This window comes from Mus caroli, unplaced genomic scaffold (genome assembly GCF_978045245.1).
Source record: "Mus caroli unplaced genomic scaffold, Mus_caroli_1 scaffold_8, whole genome shotgun sequence".
NCBI classification, from domain to species: domain Eukaryota; kingdom Metazoa; phylum Chordata; class Mammalia; order Rodentia; family Muridae; genus Mus; species Mus caroli.
The window spans coordinates 16,435,579-16,460,155 of NW_028227263.1; the positions used below are offsets into that span (position 1 = coordinate 16,435,579).

Below are 24,577 nucleotides of genomic sequence, written 5' to 3' on the forward strand. Positions count from 1 at the left end.
TGATCCTAAAAAAGGAAAGAAACCAGGCAGGTAGCTCAGCGGGCAGAGTGCTTGCCATACAAGTGTGGAGACCCAAGTTTGAATTCCCAGAACCTATGAAAGAGCAGGGTGGGTGTGTTAGCATGGCACAGGAGGCAGAGACAGAAATCTTCAGAGCCTAGTCAAAGTCACGGCGAGCTCCAGACTGTGCAGGAGGCCCTGCCTCAATGTAGAAAATGAATGGGAATGGAGAATGGAACTTTATAACCATGGACCTCCACATACATGTGAGCCACACACACACACATGAACCCCCACGAACATGCAAGCATGATGAGGTGACTGTACATATACCACATACATACATACATACATACATACATACATACATACATACATACAAATTCAATATAGACAAATGGGGAGGGAAGGACAAGCCCACAGTGCAGAACTTTGCATTTTTGGAATGAAGGAGGAGGAAAGATGGGGAGAGGCCCTACCACTGCTCTGGCAAATCCCCCTGTTTTAATAATAATAATAATAATAATAATAAATACAAAGAAAATTTAAAATAAAAAGATGCAGGATACTTACTCAAGGTCTCTTTTAGCTTGCACACTGGGCATGAGATAATTTGTCCTAGCAGTATCTGGGAATGTCAAGGCTGCATTTGCTCAGAACATATCCATCTTTTTCATGCCCATGGCTCCCCTGAGGTCATCAGGGCCACTTCATTATCAGAAAGCCTCAAGCCTGACTCACTTCTTCTTCTGCTGAATCTCGAATCTCGTGTAAATTGTCCCAACTTAGAAAACATTTGCTTTCAAATTTCTTGCCAAGCACTGGCCATCTCACTTCCTGGGAGTGTGCTCTTGGGTGAGGTCCTTACCCTATTTGAGCCATGAATTCATTGTAGAAGGAAGAAAGAAAGTGTAAACCTCTGGGGGGCTTTGGAGGGAGGAGGAACAATTAAATTATGATCTCAAAAAAATAAAAAAAGTGGAGGAAAAAACCTTCCTAACTTGTAGAGTTAATTTAGGACTTAAACAAAAATTATTCTTCTAAAAAACCTTTATTATAAAAATTTATCCTTGGGAATTTAATAATGCCTATAATAAAATACAATCATATCACTCCTCGTTTCTCCCCTCCAACCTCTCCCAGATCTCCCACAACCTGCCCCCTTCCTAGCTTTATGTCCCCCCTCTGTGTGTGTGTGTGTGTGTGTTCACTAAATTAGTGCTGCCCATTTGCGCCATTCACTGGAGCATGGGAACCTTCCGACAGCCACCCCTGCAAAGAAACACAATCAACCCTGCATGTTCTGGTTCGTTTTCCCATCACTGGGGTCAAACACTAACCAAAAGTAGAGGAAGGGTTCCCTTGCTCACATCTTACACTCCATCATCAAGGGAAGCCAGGCCAGGAACAGAGACCATGGAAGAATGCTGCTTACAGGCTTGCTTCTTCTGGCATACTCAGCTCTCTTTCTTATACAGCCCAGGCCTACCTGCCCAGCGACAGTGCTCCCCACACTGGGGTGGACCCTCCTATATCAACTAGCAGTTAAGAAAAAGGCCATCCAGAGAGTGCCCCACTCAGGAATCCATCCCATATACAACCACCAAACCCAGACACTATTGCATATGCCAGCAAGATTTTGCTGAGGGGACCCTGATATAGCTGTCTCTTGTGAGGCTATGCCAATGCCTGGCAAATACAGAAGTGGATGCTCACTGTCATCTATTAGATGGAACACAGAGCCCCTAATGAAGGAGCTAGAGAAAGTATCCAAGAAGCTAAAGGGATCAGCAACCCTATAGGAGGAACAACAATATGAACTAACCAGTACCCCCAGAGCTGTGACTCTGGTTGCATATGTAGCAGAGGATGGCCTAGTCAGCCATCAATGGGAGGAGAGGCCCTTGGTCTTGTGAAGATCATATGCCCCAGTATAGGGGAATGCCAGGGCCAGGAAGCGGGAGTGGGTGGGTTGGGGAGCAAGGCGGGGGGAGGTTATATGGGGTTTTAGGGATAGCATTTTAAGTGTAAATGAAGAAAATATCTAATAAAAAAGATTTATTTAAATAAAAAAGAAAGAAATGCCTCACACATACCCACTGGTGAGTCTGAGTAAGGAAATTCCTCAGCTGAGGTTTCCTCTTCCCAGTGATGTCAGGGTTTGTGTAGAGTTTACAGAAACTATGACATCACCACCCTAACTCCCCACCCCCAACCTCTGGCCAATTCTCAAGTCAACTACCAATAACTGCTGAGTTAGGGTTGGGGCCAGGTGAGTTTCTCCCTTGTCTATTCTGGAACTTTGGCTAGCTTGATCTTGTATGGGTCTAATGCAGGCAATATCAGCTGCTGTGAATCTGTGAGTCAGCAGCCAAGGGCCTCATCACATCTCCAGAACACAGTAAGAACTCAGGGAGTGATGTAATGCTATCGCGCGTTTCTCTCCCAGCCATTCCCTGCTACCATTTGCCACTTTTAGCAAGCAGTGAAAGGACCTCTTGTGTAAGGGAAAGACAACACATTTTTCTTCCATATAGGTTTTCATAAGCATGGTGTTAATATTTAAAAGTCTAACTCTGCATGTTCTCATCGCATTACTGAAGAGCCTGCCATTTGTCTACCAGACTGGATTAAAGGTAAACACATCCAGAAGCCAGGTCCTTAAATTATTTAAACAAAAGCATAAGTGTGAGAATTTTAGGAATTTTTGTCAGCAGTATTATATTTATTAATATGGGGCTGGATGAGGTATCACAACATCACATTAAGTAAAGGCTAGAGTGAATGTTGGAAAATACATACAATTTTAGATGTTAGTAAGTAAAGCCATTTGAACTATGAATCTAAAATCCATAAATCTTTATAATAAAAACTGAGAACTGATGTCACTTTTATAGTCATTGCTCTGTTTTGTTTCTGAGGCAGCATCTTGTGTAGCCCAGGGTGGCCTTAAACTGATCATATAGTTAAGATGGCCCTGAACTTCTGATCCTTCTGCCTCTGCTTCCCAAGTTCTAGGATCACAGGTCCGTACCAGTCTGTGTGGTTTATATAGCACTGAGGGTGGAACCTGTACATGCTAGACAAGTACTCTGCCAACAGAGTCACATCCCCAAATCCTGATGGCAATTTTGTGTATGAAACACAAGAACTCCTTCCATGGGTGTTTTGTTCCCAATTCTAAGAAGGGGCAAAGTGTCCACACTTTGGTCTTCATTCTTCTTCAGTTTCATGTGTTTTGCAAATTGTATCTTATATCTCGGGTATACTAAGTTTCGGGGCTAATATCCACTTATTAGTGAGTACATATCATTTGAGTTCTTTTGTGACTGTGTTACCTCACTCAGGATGATGCCCTCCTAGTCGGCCATCACTGGAAAGAGAGGCCCATTGGACATACAAACTTTATATGCCCCAGTACAGGGGAACGCCAGGGCCAAAAAGTGGAAATGGGTGGGTAGGGGAGTGGGGGGGGAGGGTATGGGGGACTTTTGGGATAGCATTGGAAATGTAATTGAGGAAAATACCTAATAAAAATATTTTTAAAAAAAAGAAAAGAAAAGAAACACAAGAACTGTGTCCAAAATGTTCATTTTTTCCCCTGGAGATCTGTCTTAGTTAGGGTTTTACTGCTGTGAGCAGACACCATGACCAAAGCAACTCTCATAAGGACAGCATTTAATTGAGGCTGACTTACAGGTTCAGAGATTCAGTCCATTATCATCCAGGCAGGAACAGGCACCACCCAGGCAGGCATAGTGCAGGAGGAGCTGAGAGTTTTAGATCTCCATCTGAAGTGTGCTAGCAGAATACTGACTTCCAGGCAGCTAGGACTAGGGTATTAAAGCCCACATCCACAGTGACACACCTACTCCAACAAGGCCACACCTCCTAATACTGCCACTCCCTGGCCCAAGCATAAACAAACCATCACAGGATCAAACCCAGGCCCTTGCAACTGTCCGGCAGGTGCTCTAACTCTGAGTTATACCCTCAACCCTTGGGAATAATTTTAAAATCTTATTTTTGTTTTAGATTTATTTTGTTTTATGTGTATGAGTGTTTTGCCTGAATGTAGTATGTATGTATGTATGTATGTATGTATGTATGTATGTATGTATGTATATTCACCACACAGGAGCCTGTAGCAACAGAGGCCAGAAGAGGGCATTGGATTTCCAAGGGACTGGAGTCACAGATGGTTGTAAGCTACCATGTGGGTGCTGGGAACTGAACCTCAACTCTCTGAATAGTACAAGAGTAATACAACACATGCTCTTAACTGCTGAGCAATCTCTCCATCCCTCTTGAAAATGTTATTAAAGAGACATCTAGTTCAAGGCTGATGGAATTTGACTTTTTTTCTTTTCCTGAAAACTGCTGTTAGTAAGAGTGAAATCATAAATACAAATCCATACCCAGGCTGAAGAGCCTCAGAAGATAGTAGTTAACAAAACAAAATAGGGAAAGAAATTATGAAAAAAATGTGCATAGAGATGAAATAATGACTAATGTAATAAAGAAACTTCCCTGTAAAGAAGGTTAGCCACAGGACGGATCCAAAATTATGCATAGAAGTTTCCTACCGATCATTGGAACTAAGAAATTGCAATGTACAGGACATTCTAAGGATCCCAGAGGGAAGGAACAGCTGCAGCCTGGAGAGTCCAGCAGAGATTTCAGCAGCTAACCGTGCTACCGGATAAGTCTTGAGTTGAAATTTCTCCAAATGAAACTTTCCATTGAAATCTTGAAGAGGCAGACCAGAGGACAGAGCATATCCCAAGATTAAAGGATACAACATAGGATCAAAGGCAAAGCAGACACTCACATAGCCTAGAACTCGGCTCTGAGGGTGAAGGTGAGCCACCTGCAAATCAAGTGCAAGCAAGAATCAACCCAACATTCCCAGGGGGGAAACAATCTGGAGTCCCTTCAATGCCTGAGTCTCCGAGCCTGTACACAGAAAACAAAGTGGATTGAGACTACGGGGAAGAGATCTTACCTATATAACAAGAGAAAAAAAAAAATCAAAGCTATAAATTGTCTTGATGTCTATTTTAAATGTTAAAAGATGAAAAAGAAAAATGAGCACAAGTGAACAGCTAGAAAACGTCAACAGAGAAACCAAGACTCTAAAAAACAACCAGGTTCAAAAACAAAACAAAACAAAACAAAACAAAACAAAACAAAACAAAACAAAAACAAAACCTTCCACAGAAAGGAGCCTCTGCAATGAAACACTCATCGCCCGGGCTCAGAGGCAGAGTCGACACAGTCGAGTACGGAATTAGTGAAAATGAAGACCAGTCAGTCTAAGGAGAGTCCTTTAAACTGAATTATGACGTGGAAAGCCAAGAATAAAACAGAGCAAGGCTCCTAGAGCTTACGATACAAACTATCAACTACAGAACCAGAAGGGAAGAAGCATTAAGAATATGAGGTGGGAGAGCCACCATCCTTAGACTATTCGCTTGGTTTAAGGAAGGCATAGCTTGAAGAATCTCATTGAACCCAGCAAGCAAAATGCAAATGAGATGAACTCAAGCACATCACAGTCCAACTGCTTGAAAACAAAGTGCTGAGAAACAGTCTTAAAACTGTCAAATGTAACAATGTGCCATATTTCGGACAGGGGCAATGACAGCAGGAACAATGGAGCACACAAGAGGACATAAAGACAGTCTCAAGATGCTAAAAGAAACTGACAACCTTGAAGTCTGTAGCTGCCAAAACAGCTTTAAAAGTAAGATCAAAATAAAGACAACTGCAAGAAAATAAAGGCCAGTGGAATTCATTTCCAGCAAACTATACAAGAAATATTAAAGGAAATTCTTCAAGCATGAAAAATACAATCCCAGACAGAAAATCAAATCTGAAAGAAATAATGCAAAGTTTTGGAAAATGTAAATATTTACAAAAAAATCAAGTAGATTAAATTTTGAAATCCAAGGGAAAGATTATTGGAATGTTTTGTGGGACTTATAATTTAAAACAAAATCTAGGATAATTTATCAAAGGCTGAAAAGAGAAAAGAAAGTATGATGTCATAGGTTTTTACATTACACATGAAATGATGTGAGACTGACTTACGAATGATGCTGATTTTCAAAAAATACACTCTGATCTCTAGAGAAACTACTAAAATGTGTTTGAGCCCCGTATAAATTAAAAATTAAATAAGGAGCCAGGTGTGGTGGCACACGCCTTTAATCCCAGCACTCTGGAGGCAGAGGCAGGCAGATTTCTGAGTTCAAGGCCAGCCTGATCTACAAAGTGATTGCCAGGACAGCCAGGGCTACATAGAGAAACCCTGTCTCGAAAAACCAAAAAAAAAAAAAAAAAAAAAAATTAAATAAGGGAGATCATGGAGAATATCAACAAATATTTGACAAACCTAAAAGACAATAGTGAAAGAGGGGAAAAGGATAGGTGGAATAAATGAAACTCAAATGTAGATAATCAACTTAAACCTGCAACAGACATTATTGCACTAACTATAAATGGATTAGTGTTTCTAATTAATGACAGAGACTATCCAAATGAATAAAATTTATAAAACTCTATACAGTGTTTATAAGAAACATTTTTAAGAATAAAAAGAGAACAACAAAGATATGTTGAAATTCAAAGAATAGAAAAAGCATACTTCATGCAGACACTAGTCTCAAGAAAGGTAATGCCAAAATACATTAATGTTAGATAAACTTCAAAATGAGGCATTTAACAAAGAAAATGGAAAATTTATTAGCTTTATCAAGTTAAATTCATCAGGAGGTAAAAGTGGTATATTAACTAGAAATATATTGACATAGAAATTATAACATATAAATCACTTATGGAGAAAAGAAATAGTAACAAAAATATTGTAAGCTACTCAGTTAAGAGCAAGATACATGAGCTTGGGAATGTCTTAGCTCATTTGATGTTTCTACAATATAATACTAGGAGCTAGGTAATTTATAAAAATGGAAGTGTTCCTGCATAGCCCTCCAGTTGTGGATTGTGCTCCATCACTCCCTGGAAAAAGGAAGACAGGATGGGGAGGGCAGATGAGAGCACGGAGTTGAACTGACAGCTTTGAGCTCTTTAATAACTGGCCTGAGGGGTAAAGCTTTGTTACCTAAGCACCTCTCATCAAGCCCCTCCCCCCAACACTGGTACACTGGAGATTATGTTTCCAACACATATTTATTGGGAACATTGGGAACACATTCAAACTGCAGCAGGGGAGACGTGTAAAACTATAAAACAGCACAAAAATAAGCACAAGGAATGTTGGCAGCAATAAGACAAAACAACAATTATCTCAACAGCAACACTAAAACAACCCAGAGGCTCTAATTACCCTCTTCTGATGGAAAGAGCCCACCTTCACATATAAAAGGGTACATTGATGAATGAGTTAGAGAGGGTTTGAATAGCCCAGTCAAGTTGCACTAATATATTTAGAACTTTGTACCCAACAAACAGAAACTGCTCATTATGTTCAAGCTATATATATTTACTCTTAAAATTCATTATATATAGCCACACAGAAAATGATAATCATAATTATATAAATGGAATAAGCTATCATCTTTGATTTCAATACAATGAAGCTATTTTTACACCATCATTGCATCTACATTAATTATTAGATAACCAATACACAGACAGAGAAAGTAGCCTTCCCAAGTTCGTACAGTTAGTTTGCAGTTAGTTAATAGCACATTAGTACTATGAACCCAGATATTCTGAAGCCAACGATTACAGCACTAACCATTGTACTATTCTGCTTCCATGCAGTTGGGGGGGGGGATTTCCTCAAGATACACACTCTCTCTTTCTCTCTCTCTGTCCTCTCTCTGTCCTCTCTCTCTCCCCCCTCTCTCCTTTCTATATGTGCGTCTTTCTCTTTCTATATGTGAGGGGTGTGTGTGTTTGATATGCACACATATATACATGTATAGCAGAATAGTAAAAAAAAAAATTACAGTAATTAAAATGTCAGTTGAATCACAGCAGGTAAATAGAAAAATCTGAATAAAATCCAACTGCCAGCTCACAGATAGATGATATTTGCCTCTGATAAAAATGTTACTGAGAAAAACCAGAGTCTCTTCATAACCAAAAAACCATCTGACAGGAGAGGGAGGGACTAGGAAGATGCATCAGTTGGTAAAGCGTTTGCTGTGCAACATGAGGATGTAATCCATCTCAGCACCTACATAAAATGCAAAGAATGCACACGAGTAATCCCAGTGCTGGGCAGGCAGAGGCAGCAGGATCCCTGGGGCTTCACTGCCATCTTTACAGAACTCCAGTTGCAGTGAGAGGTCTAATCCTCAAAGCTAGGGTGCCTCCCATGCATGTCCTCAAAGGGCACAAATACCTGCGTGCATATACACACATGCAAGCATGTGTACAAACACACACACAGCTAAAAGAAATAACCAGTACACTGAAGAATGAATAGTAAACAACTGTAAAATACTAGACACTACAAAGAGTATTTCTGATTTAGATAGGAAATGACTTTCTAAACAAGATTGAAACTATTCAGGAGGAAGAGGGCAGATTTACTCATACAAAATCAAAACTCATATGCAATAAGGGAAATCACAAAGAAATTTCAAAGCAAATCATAGAAGTATAGACAACATCTGCAACGCATGAAAGTCTAATATCTGTCATTCTGAATACCCCTCTCATTGCTTTGACAAAATATCTGACAAGAAGCAATTTAAAAAAGCCAACGTTTGTTCTGATTTGTGGTTTGAGGACGTATAACTTACTGTGCTGGGAAATCGTGGTGACAGACAACTCCGTGGTGGTAAGAGTGCGTGGCAGCCGCTTGCTCACATAGCCATGACCAAGAAGCAAAGAAAGACAGACGATAAACTTCAACACCTGTTCCCTCCACCACACCAAGATGAGATCCACTTTCTCTAGCTAGGACCCGCTGCTGGAAGGTTCCATATCCTCCCCCAACAGCACCACCAACTAGGGGTCGAAGGTTCAGTCACATGAGCCATGGCAGGTTGGGGGCATTTCACATTCAAACCATAGCACCCACAAAGCACAGAGCATGCCCTGCAGGTCAAGAAGAGCAAGCTGGCGTTCCCAGAGAAGCCTGAGCTTCTATAGAAGACAAAATGTGTGCAGGTGAGAAGATGCTCAACGGATCAGAGAGACATGAAAAGAAAGGCTACTCTCCCTCCCAGACATCCTGCACATATTTTGAATGAGCAGTTTATCAATGTACAGATAAATATAAACTACATGAGGGCTTTGATCCAGAAAAGGCTACTGTGAAAACTTCTTAGGCAGCAATATTGCAATGCTGTTTGTTATAGAAAACATTAAAATATCCTAAAATTCTATACCTATACTAATAAACTGGGGATCCATACAACCAGTGAAAAGAATCAAGCACAATTTACACAGATAGAAAGCATGTTCAAGACAAAAAGTGTAGAGAAAATTTACCTGTGCAGAGAAAGTAACCCTTGTGGGGCTGCCTGGGGCTGCAAGTGTTGCTGAGAAAGGGCTTTTCTCTAGTCCAGGCTGGTTACTAACTATGCCATCAAAGCAGACTGTGCATTCATGGCAATCCTCCTGTCTCAGCCTCTTAAATTACTGGGATTACAGGCATACTTTACTATGCTTGTGTGTGTGTGTGTGTGTGTGTGTTGTTCCAATAGCATAAATTAAGATGTTTACATTTCAAATATAAAGGGAGTAGTCCTGGTAGAGACAGATGAAGGGATTCAGGGAGCACTGCATCTTCTTTGGGAGGAAGTGCACTCTTCCAACAGATCCACCTTGCCATCCTCTCTAGCATTTGTCAAATCAGACCCAGTTCTAACAGCTATGACTCAGATAACCACAAGCAGGGTTTCTATCACATGCATCATTAAAATTTTACCTCATTATTTAAAAAGAATTTTCAAAGTGAGTCTGTTAATAGTAACAATATCCTCTCCATGTTCTTAATTGAGAGCCATCTTCAAAGTGGATCATCTGAGTTTTGCTCTGTTCCATTTTATTTAGCATACAATACAGACTTCCATGGATGTGTAGGGAAGTAGCAATGAAAGCCATTACAGGTGAGGATTTATATATATATATATAAATATATAAATAAATATATAAATAAATATAAAATATATTTTATTTATTAGATATTTTCTTCATTTACATTTCCAGTGCTATCCCAAAAGTCCCCCATACCCCCCCCCACTCCCCTACCCACCCACTCCCACTTCTTGGCCCTGGCATTCCCCAAAGTTTGCAAGACCAAGGGGCCACTCTTTCCAATGATGGCAGACTAGGCCATTTTCTGATTCATATGCAGCTAGAGACACGAGCTCTGGGGGTACTGGTTAGTTCATATTGTTGTCCCACCTATAGGGTTGCAGACCCCTTTAGCTCCTTAGGTACTTTCTCTAGCTCCTCCATTGGGGGCCCTGTGATCCACCCAATAACTGACTGTGAGCATCCACTTCTGTGTTTGCTTGGCCCCGGCATAGCCTCCCAAGAGACAGCTATATCAGGGTCCTTTCAGCAAAATCTTGCTAGTGTATGCAATGGTGTCAGCATTTGGAGGCTGATTATGGGATGGATTCCCGGGTATGGCCGTCTCTAGATGGTCCATCCTTTCGTCCAGAAGCTGGAAAGAACCCAGATGCCCCTCAACAGAGGAATGAATACAAAAAATGTGGTACATTTACACAATGGAGTACTACTCGGCTATTAAAAAGAATGAATTTATGAAATTCCTAGGCAAATGGATGGACCTGGAGGGCATCATCCTGAGTGAGGTAACCCAATCACAGAAGAACTCACATGATATGTATTCACTGATAAGTGGATATTAGCCCAGAAACTTAGAATACCCAAGATATAAGATACAATTTGCAAAACACATGAAACTCAAGAAGAATGAAGACCAAAATGTGGACACTTTGCTCCTTCTTAGAATTGGGAACAAAACACCCATGGAAGGGGTTACAAGTGAGGATTTTTACACCGTTACTTTGGTACTTCAATATATCGCTCCCCCTCCCACCCAGAATTCTAAGTCAAGGGGCAGGCCTAATTCTGTGGCCAAGGTTCCACACTACTCCTCAATGGAGGCCATGGCCATCTCTAACTCCATTTGAAGCCTCTGGCAATGTCCCTTGTGGTGATGTGAATAAAAGTGGCTGATGGGCTCACACTGAGCAGCACTATTTGAAAGGATCAGGCAGTGTGGCCTTGTTAGAGTAGGTATGGCCTTGCTGGAGGAACTGTGTTACTGGGGGTAGTCTTTGAGGTTGCAAAGGCCCAATCCAGGCCCAATGGCTCTGTCTCTTCTGGCTGCTTGTAGATCCAGATGTAGAACTCTCAGCTACTTCTCTAGCACCATGTCTGCCTGCATGCTACCATGCTTCCTGCCATGCTGATAATGGACTAAATCTCTGAATCTGGAATCCAGCCCAAATTAAATAAATTCTTTATAAAACTGGCCTTGGCCATGGTATCTCTTCCCAGCAATAGAACAATGACCAAGACCAAAGTTGGTACCAGAGAGCAAGGCATTGCTGTTGCAGGCCTGACCTTGTTGGCACAATGTAGACTTTGGGACTTTAGATTAGAAAAGCAGTTGAACATTTTAAGCAGGACTTTATGGGCCATACTAGAAGGATCCTAAAAGACACTGGTGTTGAGAGTAATGTAGATTAATTATGATGGCTTGGCTCATGAGATTTCAAAGAAGAATATTACTAAGTAGCCTAGAGATATTTTGTGTTCTTGTGATATTTTGATGAAGAAGGTGACCGTTTTCTGCCCTTGCCCAAAAATATCTGCCTGAGGCTAGATTGAAGAATTAGGGATTAACAGCTTGGCAAAGGAGATTTCCAGACACCCTAGTATTGACTCTGTCCTGCGGTTATTAGTGGCCATTCTTATGCAGATCTATAATGAAAAGCAGCAATCTGAACAAGGAAAAATACAAAATTGTAAAGGTTGAGGGGAAATAAGAAGCACCAGAAAATGTACTGGAACTAAGTCCAGTGCTCGAGGAGATAAAAAGTTTAAAGAAAAATCGGATGCTAAATGGAATAAAGGGAGTGGTGACTTCAAGGCAAGGGTGGGTGACCCCCTCTCAGCTAAGCTTCCAACTTGTAGAGAGGCATTAAAGGCAAGCTTAAGCAGAGAAGGAAACTATCAACAACAGAAAGCTGGCACAGATGTATTGAAACTAAGGGCCCAAGTTCCAGCGCCAGCAAGCAGCAGAAATTGGCAGCTTAGGCCATCTGGTTCTGACTTTAGAGTCCAGGATATAAGGAAAGGGTTATGGAACCTCCTTCCATAGCTGAAGAAAGCCACTGAAGCCTGGTCTGTGTCAAGGGTATCTCTGCATGGAGTCCCAGAGAGGCTAATGCATGAAGTTATGAAGGGAGAGCCTACCCTTCATTGGAGACACCAAGAGTGGCTGGAAAAGGCATGCCATGGAAAGCTGCAGACTGGGTATGGAACCAGCCCAAGAGAATAAAGTGTATTTCTGTGAACAAAGCTGAAATTCAGAGATCTGAAGTCTGTTTTCACATCAGACATGGAGAAGCAAAGTTTGGAGTTAGCCCTGCTGATTTTCAGCCTTGCTTTTGGTCTACTGTTTCCTCACTACGCTTGCTTTACAATGGTGATGTATATTTTGTACAGTTTTAATAGCATTTCTTCACTATGCTTATTTTAGAATGGCAATGTACATTCTGTGCAATTTTATGTTCAGAGTACATGATCTGATTTTCTAGTTTAGTTCTTTTGGAAGGTTACAATTACAAGAGTGCCTTGAGTCTCAGAAGAGACTTTAAACTTAAACAGTGTTGAGACTGTGAAAGACTATGGGGACTTTTGAAGTTGGACTGAACATAATTTGTATTATGATATGGCTACAAGCCTATAGGGCCAGGGAATAGAATGCAGAAATTTGAATAAAACTGGCCCCATTGGCTCATATTGAGTGGCACTCTTTGAAAGGATCAGGCAGTGTGGCCTTGTTAGAGTAGTTATGGCCTTGTTGGAAGAATTGTGTCACTGGGGTGGCCTTTGAATTTGCAAAGGCCCAAGCCAGGCTCAGTGGCTCTCTCTCTCTTCTGGCTGGCTGTGGATCCAGATGTAGACCTCTCAGCTCCTTCTCCAGCACCATGTCTGCCTACATGCTGCCATGCTTCCTGCCATGGTGATAATGGACTAAATCTCTGAACCTGGAATCCAGCCCAAATTAAATGGTTTCTTTATAAAAGTGGCCTTGGCCATGGTGTCTTTTCCCAGCAATTAGAACACTGACCAAAACATCCCTTCCAACATAAATTGCACTTGGGATATTTAGTCTTTCAGGTTTTTAACATGTTTTACATAATGTAAAATTCAAAAAGATTGGTGTGAGGCACATTTCTGCTTCAAATAACCCTGTAGCAATTACCAAAAAAGCACTAGTATCACATTCAGAACTAACTAACTAACTAACTAACTCTCTCTCTCTCTCTCTCTCTCTCTCTCTGTGTGTGTGTGTGTGTGTGTCTTTGTGTGTTCTGTAACAGGCAACATCCATATTGATTATTGGTTATGCATAAAACTCATAAATCTTCACTATGAAATGAATTATAAGTAGCATGAAGAAAACATGCCAAATATATATTACCCAATCCTAATTCCACACCACACCCTGCCCAGAGAAAACACCATTAAGTTATTGGGGTTTTTTTATGGGGGATTTTATCATAGCTACAAGAACAGATTGAGTGTATTACATCACCGCATGAAAACATCATGCACACTGTTCTTGTCTGTCTTATCACTTACTAATAGTTGTCAGGTTTCTTCCAAGTCATGTGTCCTACCGGGCAGCTCCTACAAGGCTACACTCACCTGCACGGACTGAAACCTTGCTGTTTCCAGATGCATGTCTTGTCCTGCTGCAGAAGTCACATGCTGAAAGGTAGGCATGCTCTTTCTGTTTCCATTAGCTCTCTCTTCGCAGCCCTTGCCCGATTTTCTATGGAGGGGTACTTCTCTTTTCTTATCGACTGGGAAGAGCTCTCTGGATAGGACAGTCATTGAGCTCTTCACTCTGTAAAATGAGAATATCACTTCCTGCCTGAATAGTTACAAAGATTCGGCCATCTAACACATGGCCATCACCCTTCCTTCCTATAGCCACCAAGTATAAAGTTAAAGGTTACCTACATGTAAATACATGCCAGCATTGTTCTCTACGACTTCTTTCATCCCTAAGCTTTCTGACTAGTAATAATCAACATGAATGTTGTCTATTATAGAACACGTCTATAAATCAGATCCATCCTGTGGTCCTGAGAGCTGCACCCATCCTATTATTGTCACATTGGGGAACTGGGCATCTTTCACTGGCTTACATCACACCTCAGTCAGGGTGGGGGATATTGTGTAGCAGTCTGCTCCAAGATTGAAATATTCTATATTATAGGAAACACATCAAACAGGAAGATAAACAACTCAAAATAGCATCAGAAAGTCCCTGAAGTTGACCAAAACCACTAGGCCCCCTCCTTGTCAAACTAAGCAATAAAAGCTGAAAGCCCCCCTCAGAAAAGGGGGCTAAGGTGCAAAAAGAGATTATGAGGCAAGTAAATCTGAAACAAACAAACAAACAAACAAACAAACAAAAAACTGAGACCAGGCTAGCTGTCTCCAAGGAGTTACCTGGAAGAGGTCTAGACCAACGAGCCACCTAGAGAGGACAGTTTCCCACCTGTTGAATTGTCTAAAGGGTGTGCAGTATGCTTTGGGTTCCTAGCTTTGGTGAGTTGTCACACTTGCTAGGGTGGGCTTTGTTGATGCGGCTGTCGCTGAGTCATTTCTGTTCCTTTAAAGTCACCTCTCATCCATCTTCCTGTAATTAACCCCAATAAAACTATTTGGTTCACCAAGTTGGACTTTGATGATATCTCTAGTTTGGTCTGCCGTGGGCTCATAGTCTGGGGTTAGTAGACATGGGTGCAGCATCTCTCGAAGGAAAATTTTGTCACACAACAGGGGAATGAAGAGATGAGCTTGTACGCTAATCATATGCTGTCCTTGGTGACCATCACACCTTAGAGCAGCTCACATTTACAGTAGTCCTCCCCGGGAGGATCACATCCTTATTCCTAACAGAGTCGGGATTTCACTGTGTGACCATGTATCGTGATGCCCACCCATCTACAGGTATGTTGCTTTAGGCCTCTCTGGGCAACTCTCTGAGGGAAAGTAATGTGGAATACAAATTGGATCTCACTTTCAGAGTTCCTGTTGGATAAAGAGAAGCCAAACATTTTGTTAAAAACCAGTGCATTCACCCAAAGTATAGCTCTCCTTAATTACAAATGGATTCATAAAAAAAAAAAATTGCAACAGCATTATGCTTACTTGTCAAAACTATTCATAACAAGCCACATGAGTAAGTAGGCAGGCTTTTGGTCATATATAGATTTCTCTGTGGCAGTGAGAACAAACAAGTGCTCACGACAATGCGGAATGGATTGTCACATGTCGAGACAAAAGTCAGACGGAAGTGCATGCACACTGTGAGTCCATTCATGTTGAGTCAAAAACTTGGGCTAGAGAAATCAGGGCAGCCATGGAAGTAGGCTCGGCAGGTGTGGTGGGGCAGAAGTGGGGGGTTGCTGTGGGCAGCTGCACACTTATGAATAGGACATTTTTCTTTGTGTATGTTATTTTGGGATTGCACTAAAAGAAATTTCCAGTTTTGTAGGTCAAAACAGTCAAATACCAACTATTTCACATGGCTTAAACTTCCATTTCAATGGAAACATATCTTTAAAACCCTCTGGCAAAGCAGAAAGAAGCAATCAGCACTGGCCAGCAGAGTGCCAGCTTTCTGGAAACCGACCTAAATGCCCGTACCAAGTCTGATCCCGCCTTCTGTGCATCTGTTATTAGTAGAAACGGGGTAACGCCAGCCTCCAGCTTTCATAGGGATGCTTGTGATGAAGCTGTCTCCAGGCTCCCCTGTGGCATCTTCCTGCAGCAGCCTCAGTCCCCAGCAACGCAAAGTTCCCTAACCTGATCATGTTCCTGGCTGAAGAGGAGCTGCCTGTAAGCAGGGTTTGTAGCTCTTCAACACATAGTACCAAGGCAAACATTTTTAAAGAAGTAATATTACAAAGATAATTTTTATATTTACAAACACTATCCCAGAAAAATAGAAGTGCCAAGCTTTTATAAGCCTTGTGTGGCTCATAAAAGGCTTCTGCGTCTTTATAACTAACTGAAATTCTGTATCCATCAGTTCTGAAACCGATGATCGCTTTTTGCCATCTCCCTGTGGGAAACCATCTCATCAATTCTGAGAATTCTGAGCACAGCCATCCCATTTTACAGTGGCCAATAATATTTCAAACCGAAACACTATTTGTCAGCCAATGGGGAAGATGCATTTCCAGGGCAAGTGTTCAGGGACACTCACTCTTACATGCATATTTGACGGTAGAGAGGGTATTTGGTGGAGAAAGGTCCAAGGTGGGGGTCTAACTGAACTACTGAACTCAACAACTCTGAAGGTAATAGGAGCAGACTGTTCTCTCTTACACATTATCTGACACAGTTGTGCTTGTGACATCTTGACCCCTGACTTAGGATTGCTATTAGGAAGGACCCATAGGTTAAGCCCCCATTAAGAAGCCACTGGACTGAGTTCTCAACTCCATCAGATAGCAAGACCCCTAAGCAGGCTGTAGAGGATCGCTGAACTTAGCTGACACACTTCGTAGGCTAAAAAGATTCCCTTGAAACATACTTAAAGGGCTTTATTCTTTGCTAGAAATCCCATACTAAATAATTGATAATAAGAATACTATTAGCTATCTACAGCATCTCTCTTCACATTATGTATTCGTTTTAATAAAAGACAATAATGGCACTAGCTCTTTTTGAACACCTACCTTGAGCTAAGCACTAGCTCACTTAATAAGCGCAACCCTGATGTTTATGAAAGTAGCTATGTATTTCTATTAAATGGATGGTGATTCAGAACTTTAAGCTAGATAAATAATTTGCCCAAAGACTCACCCAGCTTATAAGGGGCAAATTCAGGATAGAAAGTCAGTCAGTCTAAGGCTAAAGACCAAAGGCATGACAACTCTACTACAGTGCCATTCACAAACACTACATATATGTAATAAGGATTCATGAGAACGAGGCAAGAAGGCAGTTGCATCTACTGTGGGTGCTAAAAGCACCACTCTAATCAAATCCAGTGAGTTATTATCTCCTCTTTCCACATAAAGTAACTGAGGTTCAGAGATCCAAAGCAATTTGCTAATTAGTGACAGAGCAAAATTTCACACTTGAACCCATATAGCTCCGAAGCCCATGGTCTTCTGTTATACCACTTTGACCCCAGTATATTGTTCGAAACTGTTATAAATGCAAACACAACTACAACAGGCATGCTATCATAGAACAGACTAGCACTGCAGTAGCTAGCCAATCCCCACATCTCAGTTAGCAGAGAATTGCCTTCTGTCCTAGAGTCCACTTGCAATATCTTGAGCCTCCATGCCAGCTGTCCCTACCTCAAAGCAACATATGTTGGCATACAGCTTCATGCTCTCTCCTAAGGAAATTCTTGCTGCCTCTCCCAAGTGCTCCATGGTAGGGCTTCTTATCTGGCCTCATTTAATCTCTTAGCAGGGCCAAGGAGGGCATTTTCTTTTCAAATGGCCCAGAAGGAGAAAAGCAGAGGAGACCATAGTCACTTGTTAGACATTCCTAAAGCCTAGTGGATGGAAAGAATGCCTGCTCAAAATGCAGACACCCGCACTTCTTTTATGTCAGTCTGTAGGTTATAAAGAGCTAACCTGGACTGTGGATAACTCTGACACAGGTGGTCAACAGATAGCCTTGAAAGTAGCTTTGTTCTGCACTGGTGCAGCACACTCGGATCTCTAGGGAAATCTCCATTGGAAGTCAGGTCACACTCATGGCAAGGTCATATGGGGAGCAATGGAGAAAGGAAAGAAGATGGAGATGTGTCCTAAACCCTAGAGTCCCGCTATTGGCAATCCAACAGCAGGCAAGTGCGGAGATGACTAGCCACACTACAAGAGCAAGTAAGAAAGGTACTCACACACTTCGCTGCTCTGCAGTGGAGCAGAGTCACACACTATTGCCCTTGGAAGTGAACAAAATCTGCGTGACCAGTGGAATGGTCCTTTAACACCACTGAGCAAATACCTGAGCAGATGGTTCTGTTTCAAGCCTTTGGAGCCAGGCTGCCGACACTCTCTGAAAGGTGTTTGCCTTGCAAAGGTGAGGTCCTGAGATTGATCCCAGAATCTATGTTAAACAAACAAACAAAAATCTGGACATAGTGGCACATGAATAAACCTAGCAGTGGAAAGGTGGAGACAGGTCTATCCCTGGAATTCACTGGCTATCTAGCCTAGCCTTCTTGGAAAGTCCTGGGCCAGTAGAGATGAAGTTAAAAAAACAAGAAAGAAAGAAAGAAAGAAAGAAAGAAAGAAAGAAAGAAAGAAAGAAAGAAAGAAAGAAAGAAAGAAAGAAAGAAAGAAAGAAAGAAAGGTGAACTGTGTCCGAGTAATAAAACCTAACGTTGGCCTACACACACATGCATGCATACATGCACACACATACACACACACATCCCTAAAGGGCCTCCTTATGTTCTTATCCTAAGCTTATTTCCTATCAGAAAACTCCCCACCTTGTCCATGAAATCCACAGTCTACAGCCACACCTGGTGAGCTGTTCTCCATCCAAATTGTGCCTACAGACTGCCAGGCCATTACTCTGCAGGAATGTCCTTGAGTCCAGGCCTGTCTCATACACCTGGCACTGGATGTATAGGTGAACAGTCATCTCTGGGCATCATTCTCTGGCATCCATTCCACCTTCTCATCACTCCCTGGGTTAATTACTCCTCCTTTGCAGTAAACTTAGCTACCACAACCAGCCCAGGCTGAAGTCCTACAAATATCATGTGTGATGTGGATGCTTGTGTATGGTTTGTACTTGTGAGAGTGCAGGTGCCATTAGGGCATGAAGAAGGTATTTTATCCCCTGGACTTAGACCTAAAGGTGTTTGTAAGATGCCCAATGTGGGTCTTGGGCAGTGAATTTGGGTCCTCTGTAAAAGCAGCAAGTACTTGTAACCCCTGAGCCATCTCTCAGTTCCCAAGATGTGATAGCCTTCATCACTACCTCTCATGTAGTATTCCCTCAACAAATGAAAGTTCCCACTTTGGCAATTATAGTAGAAGTTACTGAAATGTCAGCAAACCTGACACCTAGGGATGATGATCAGGAGCTCAGAGCTGCTGAGGAAGGTCCAGATCTTGCTGGCATTTGTGAAAACACTTGCTGATTCTCTCAATTCTTTGGTGACAACTTGCCCCGACCCCCAGATAAAACCAGTAGGGCCCTTGAGGCTCACAAGCATCAGGGCATACTAACTGAATCCTCAAAACTGCATGTGGCCCTCTTAAGTTTCCTCCACACTGGGTTGCCCTAAGCATCTTCCCCTCTGTTAAACTAAAGTCGGTACGCAGTCGCAGCAGTTACCGTTCACTGTTCTTCTTTTGCGTTGTTGTTTGCTTGTTTAAGTTTTGAAGCAGGGCTGCTCCAGAGGCACTGAGGATGAGATTGTCTGCAGACTGTTCCCTGAGTCTAAATGCATAAATCCTGGGCATCAAACTGGACTTCTGGACAAAGAGTCTTTCCTCAAGTGTTGGCAAGAGAGCTGACATGCCCATGAGTCTAAGGCCCATCTCATTAGACCTCACTTAAAGTCCACAGGGAGTAGTCTGTGGATCAGCTGAGAGGAGATGCCTGCTGCCAGGCATGAAGGGGGATCAGGATGCAAGCACATCTCCAGGAGAGGGTTCTCTGGAGCAGCAGCTCTCAACCTGTGGGTCATGACACCTTTGGAGGTCAAATGACCTTTTCACAAGGCTCACATGCCATATCACATACCACACATATTAGGTATTTGCATTACAATCTATAGCAGCAGCAAAATCACAGTCATGAAGTAGCCAAGAAACATTTTATGGTTGGGGATCACAACATAAGGAACTGTATTAAAGGGTTGCAGCCTGAGGAAGATTGAGAGCCACTGTTCTAGAGCATAAGCTAGCAAGAGGGGGGAGGCTCTCTCTGATCTAAAACTAGCTTCTGGTTCTGGGAGATAGAGCAGACGTGCCAAGTTCAAATGAGTGATGACTGCATAGTCTGCACTGGTCAGTGTGGCAGTCAGACCAGATTCTACTTGCCTGAATGGAACTCCCCGATGTCCCAGGGCTGCAGAGAATGCAGTCTTGATGGCAGTGAGCCTTCACTCAGTCCCCTCTTCACCACAGTGCTGCCAAAGGGAAGAAGAGAACTTCCTCGCCAAAGCTAGCCTCTGCCAAGGCACCAGAAGCTTATCCGAGGAAACAAGAGGTCATCTGTGTCCCCTCTCCTCCTATGTTCTCCCAGAAGCCATTATCTGCATAAACTGCCACCCCCAGCTTGTCTTCAGTGCCAATCTGGTCTTTATAGATAATATTGGCAATTTCATATGAAACTCAAGAATCATGCCAAAATGCAATCAATGTCCATATGTATCCTGTGGTGGCAGGTGATTACAGATCCTGCATTAAATAACACAGGAGGGGCCTTTGGGGAAAAGACTGAAAAGTGATGGGTGATTTCATTGGTTGGTTGGTTGGTTAGTTGTTTTGATTTTTACATAATGTTCTTAGAAAAAGCCAGACACACAAACAAAATTTACCAAGTTTTCTAATTCACTACACGAGCCATTGTAGACTTGTAAACATCTCATACGTGTTTGGGAGACTGTTTGAAAGAAAATGTGAAAACATATAAATATTTTGCATGTGGTTAGACCCTTTTAAAATAAATATTCCCGGAAGCAATTAAAGCAGAGAGCCTTCTAGCCTATTTCCTGTTATTCCTGCGTTACTTTTGTACAGACATTCCCCCCAACAAATGTTAGATTCTACCATGCACTAACCATCAGTCTATCATTTTTAACACCTAATCATTGAGTGGGGTTTTAGCCTATCTGCCAACCCAAAACAGCAGCCAGGCCTTTGAAGGTTTACTCCAAAGGTAGAGAGACAGAGAGAAAGAAGGGGGAAGGGCTTGATTCTTTTCATAGGCATCAAGATCCAACTGCAGTTCCTTCTCCCTGTTCTCAGTGAATAACACCAGTGTCCAGTCAGAAAGGGGAGGGGTGGCCCACATCTGGAAAGCTCCTAGTCTTTTCTGATGGTATGAATGGATCTTCAGGATGAATTTAATCCCTAATTTAAACGCATGTGCACACACGCACGCACACACACACACACACACACACACAAAATAAATAAATAAATAAATAAATAAATAAATAAATAAAATTTAAAAAGCATTCCTTTCTATGCATATACCCCAAGGTGCACAAGTAGTCTTTTATACTACACACTTGCCTACCTGCCATGGTTGGGGCAGAAATTTATTGGGAGGGGTGCTTCTTGATTGCCTTGATGGGACACACACACACACACACACACACACACAAAACAAGACTCCAGTAAATCGAGAAAGTCCGTGCAACTTTAATATTTAAAATGTGTCAGCCAGCCATGGGTAGGAAAGAGAAAACCTGACCTACTACTGGGGGGTAAAAGTGCAGATGTGTCAGCCTTGGAAACCTGCACCTAAGGCTACCTGCTAGGTGGGTTTGAACCCAAGAGCCTAGGAAGCCGAGAAAGCTCCTTAAGGTGGGCCTTAGAGCCAGTGAGAGGAAGTCCGGGTGCCTGAGCACAGACATTTCTGAAGGAATGGCACCAGGCTCCCTCCTTTTTTCGGAAACGACTATTCCTAGGTGCCACCTGAACATTTCAATGCTGTCCCCAAAGGGCTTCTGCCAGTCACCTGTAAAAGGAGCTCCTGGTGTTCCGAGCCCCGCAGCTGCCTGCTGCAGATCCTGACCTGCTCAACCCTCCATGGCAACAGTTTTCCAGCCAGAGAAGTAACGCAGACACCTATTTGAGGCTCTGTAGGGCTGTCAGTTCAGGAGCCAGGGACATACAAGGAGACCTAGGCTGACCCTGGCTGCCTGGGCACAGCATGGGGTGGCGGGAGAAGGAGCCAAGAGTAAAAACTGCCATCATCAGCTTCAAAGATCACAGGAGAGAGAGAAACTTCCCTAGGGCACGAGCCAGGCTGCCCATCCTGGTCTTAAGGAGCAGCCTAAATTCCAGGGACAGGTGTGTGCGGGGCTGGTGAAAGGTTCAGACTTGGGGCACCGGAGCTAGGGCCGCCAGACTTGCTTTCAGACTAGGAGCTACTACGGAAGCAGGTCCCAGTCCTGGGCATGCTAGGATTACTGTGCGCTGAGGGTCCCAAGAAAAGGAGGAGAGGATTTCTTTTGATCCCATAGGGAACATCCCTGGCACCAACCAAGGAGGGAATCTCGAACCCAGGCCCCGGCGAGACACAGTAGCGCAAACAAAGTTGGGGCTCCCAGAGGCTGAGTCTTTAGGTCCCCTCCCGCGGTGCACCACTACTTACACGAAGACCCCGAAGAGAAGGACTCGCACCCCGATCTCGATGGCCAGCTCCCGCATGGTGCAGCCGGAGTAGCTCCCGCAGCGGCAGCTGGCGCTGTCCGTGGCTCCCACGGCTCGGCCGGAGCGGCTCTCCGGAGCCTGGGCGGTGAGGGAGGCGTGCTGCAGGCCGCGGGCGGGGGCGGGAGGCGGGCGCGGGGTGGGGGCGGCGGGGAGGGCTCAGTCCCAGCCTCCCGCTCTGGGCTCCTGGACACCCAGACACCAGCCTCTTCAGGTCCCACTCCTGATAACGCCGATCAGGGGCGCGTCAGGGACTCACTGCTCACTTGCGATCAGTGCCGTTTCTGTGTCCTGGGTTTGCGCCTGGCGCCCAGGACCCAGGAGGGGAAGCCTGGGGGATGCCCTGCTGTCGTCGCCGACGCCTCCCTCCCGGCGCGCTCCGCGGCTTCCCGGCTACTGGGCGGCCCCTGGGCTCCGCGCCCGGCAGCACGCTCTGCCGGCGGCCGCTGAGCGCCTCCTCTCCAGCCCGCGACTCCTGCTCTGGCTCTCTGCTCTTTCTTCGCACACCCGCACGTGGGCATGGAGATGGGCGCTTTGGGGATTCTCTCACACTCAGGACAGCCCTGGCATTCGCTGGCTCCACCCCACCCCTGATTCTAGAAAGTTCCCAGAAGATTGCTCCCAATCTTTGCTTTCTCTCAGAAGGTGCCAGACTGGAATACAAAAACCCTTAACAAAACTGAGGGCCAATGTGAACTTGGTCCCCGCCCTCTTATGCCACCATTGTTATGTAGTATCTGAGGACCCCGTGTCTCCTCTCCTCCAGCATCCTCCCAACACCATCAGTAGCTTGGGGCTGCTGTGTCGTGGATATGAACAGCAGCTCTCTTAGCATCCCTGCCTGCACATAGCAGGCTATCATCAGGCAACATTAGAAGCAGGAGCCTTGGTCTCAGTACTCAGAAATTCAAATATAAATAAATGGTGGCTTGGGGGTGACAACCACAAGCCAGGGACCGGCTTGGTCTTGGCTTAGCATTTGCATCACCCGTAGAAGTCATTAATCATACTTGTAGGGTTGTCTCTGGGGAACTTGGATCTTTCTTGGATTCTAGGAAAGACCTCACAAGATTTTGTGAGCAGGAATGAATTAGAAGTTGGCTCCCGGTCCTGGGGATCTAGATTTCCCACTTGGACCCAAGTAGGAGTAGGTAGAAAGCAGATCCTGTTGCCAATGGCACATGCCAGCCCTTAGACAGCTGAGCCCAGGCGCCTCAGTGGGAACACCATCCCAGCAATTGAAGGTACAGAAGCAGTGTCTGCTCTGTCTGTGGAGTGCTTTGGCACGTGAACAGTGCACGAGGGGTCGTATAGATCATCGGGCACATGGGATATCATGTTCAGGGAGACCAGGAAAGATGTGGAAGGAGGAGGACGTGGCTCTCTTCTCCATGACTTGGGCCTAGCATTCCTATGAAGACAACTCTCTTCCCACAGCTTGACCAAGTTGTACCGGAAACCCATGGTGAAGTCTGGTGGCCTACAGCTGAGGTTGCCGGGTAGCTGTGTTCTCAGTGGAGTGATAACAAGAATGCGTGCCGAGACTTCACTTAAATGTAAGCATCAACCAGGCAGCTGTGCAAAGTGGGGTGCTAGATGCTAGGACTCATACTCTACTTCTGCCCTGGAGAAGAGGGGTTCCACCAATCACATAGAGAAGTAAGACAAGATTAGGTGGGTGGTGGGGACCTCCTTGTGGCAGTCCTACCTACTCACCAGAGTCTGTAACAGAGACTACAATTGTGAATCTTATATTTATGTTGTATTTGCTGTCTGTTTGAGGCACCATCTCCCTTCAATCACACTGACCTTGAAATCTATGTAGCTTACATTGGCCTTGAACTTCTGACCTTCCTGCCTCTGTCTTCCAAAGATGAGCTTATAGGCATGTGCGGTTGCCATGTCAGCATGAAGATTATGGCTTTCATTTC

General features: G+C 43.6%; 1 protein-coding gene across 2 annotated transcripts in view; it reads right to left on the reverse strand.

Annotated features, from left to right (window-relative positions):
* Plpp4 (phospholipid phosphatase 4) overlaps nucleotides 1-22,698 on the reverse strand; it is a 143,537-nt gene extending 120,839 nt beyond the window's left edge. For both annotated transcript variants that reach the window (XM_029479063.2, XM_021167127.3), the window contains exon 1: nucleotides 22,591-22,698. In XM_029479063.2, coding sequence (XP_029334923.1) covers nucleotides 22,591-22,646 — 56 coding nt within the window. In that variant the 5' untranslated portion in view covers nucleotides 22,647-22,698. The remainder of the gene's footprint in view (nucleotides 1-22,590) is intronic.
* Between the last annotated feature and the right edge of the window lie 1,879 nt (nucleotides 22,699-24,577).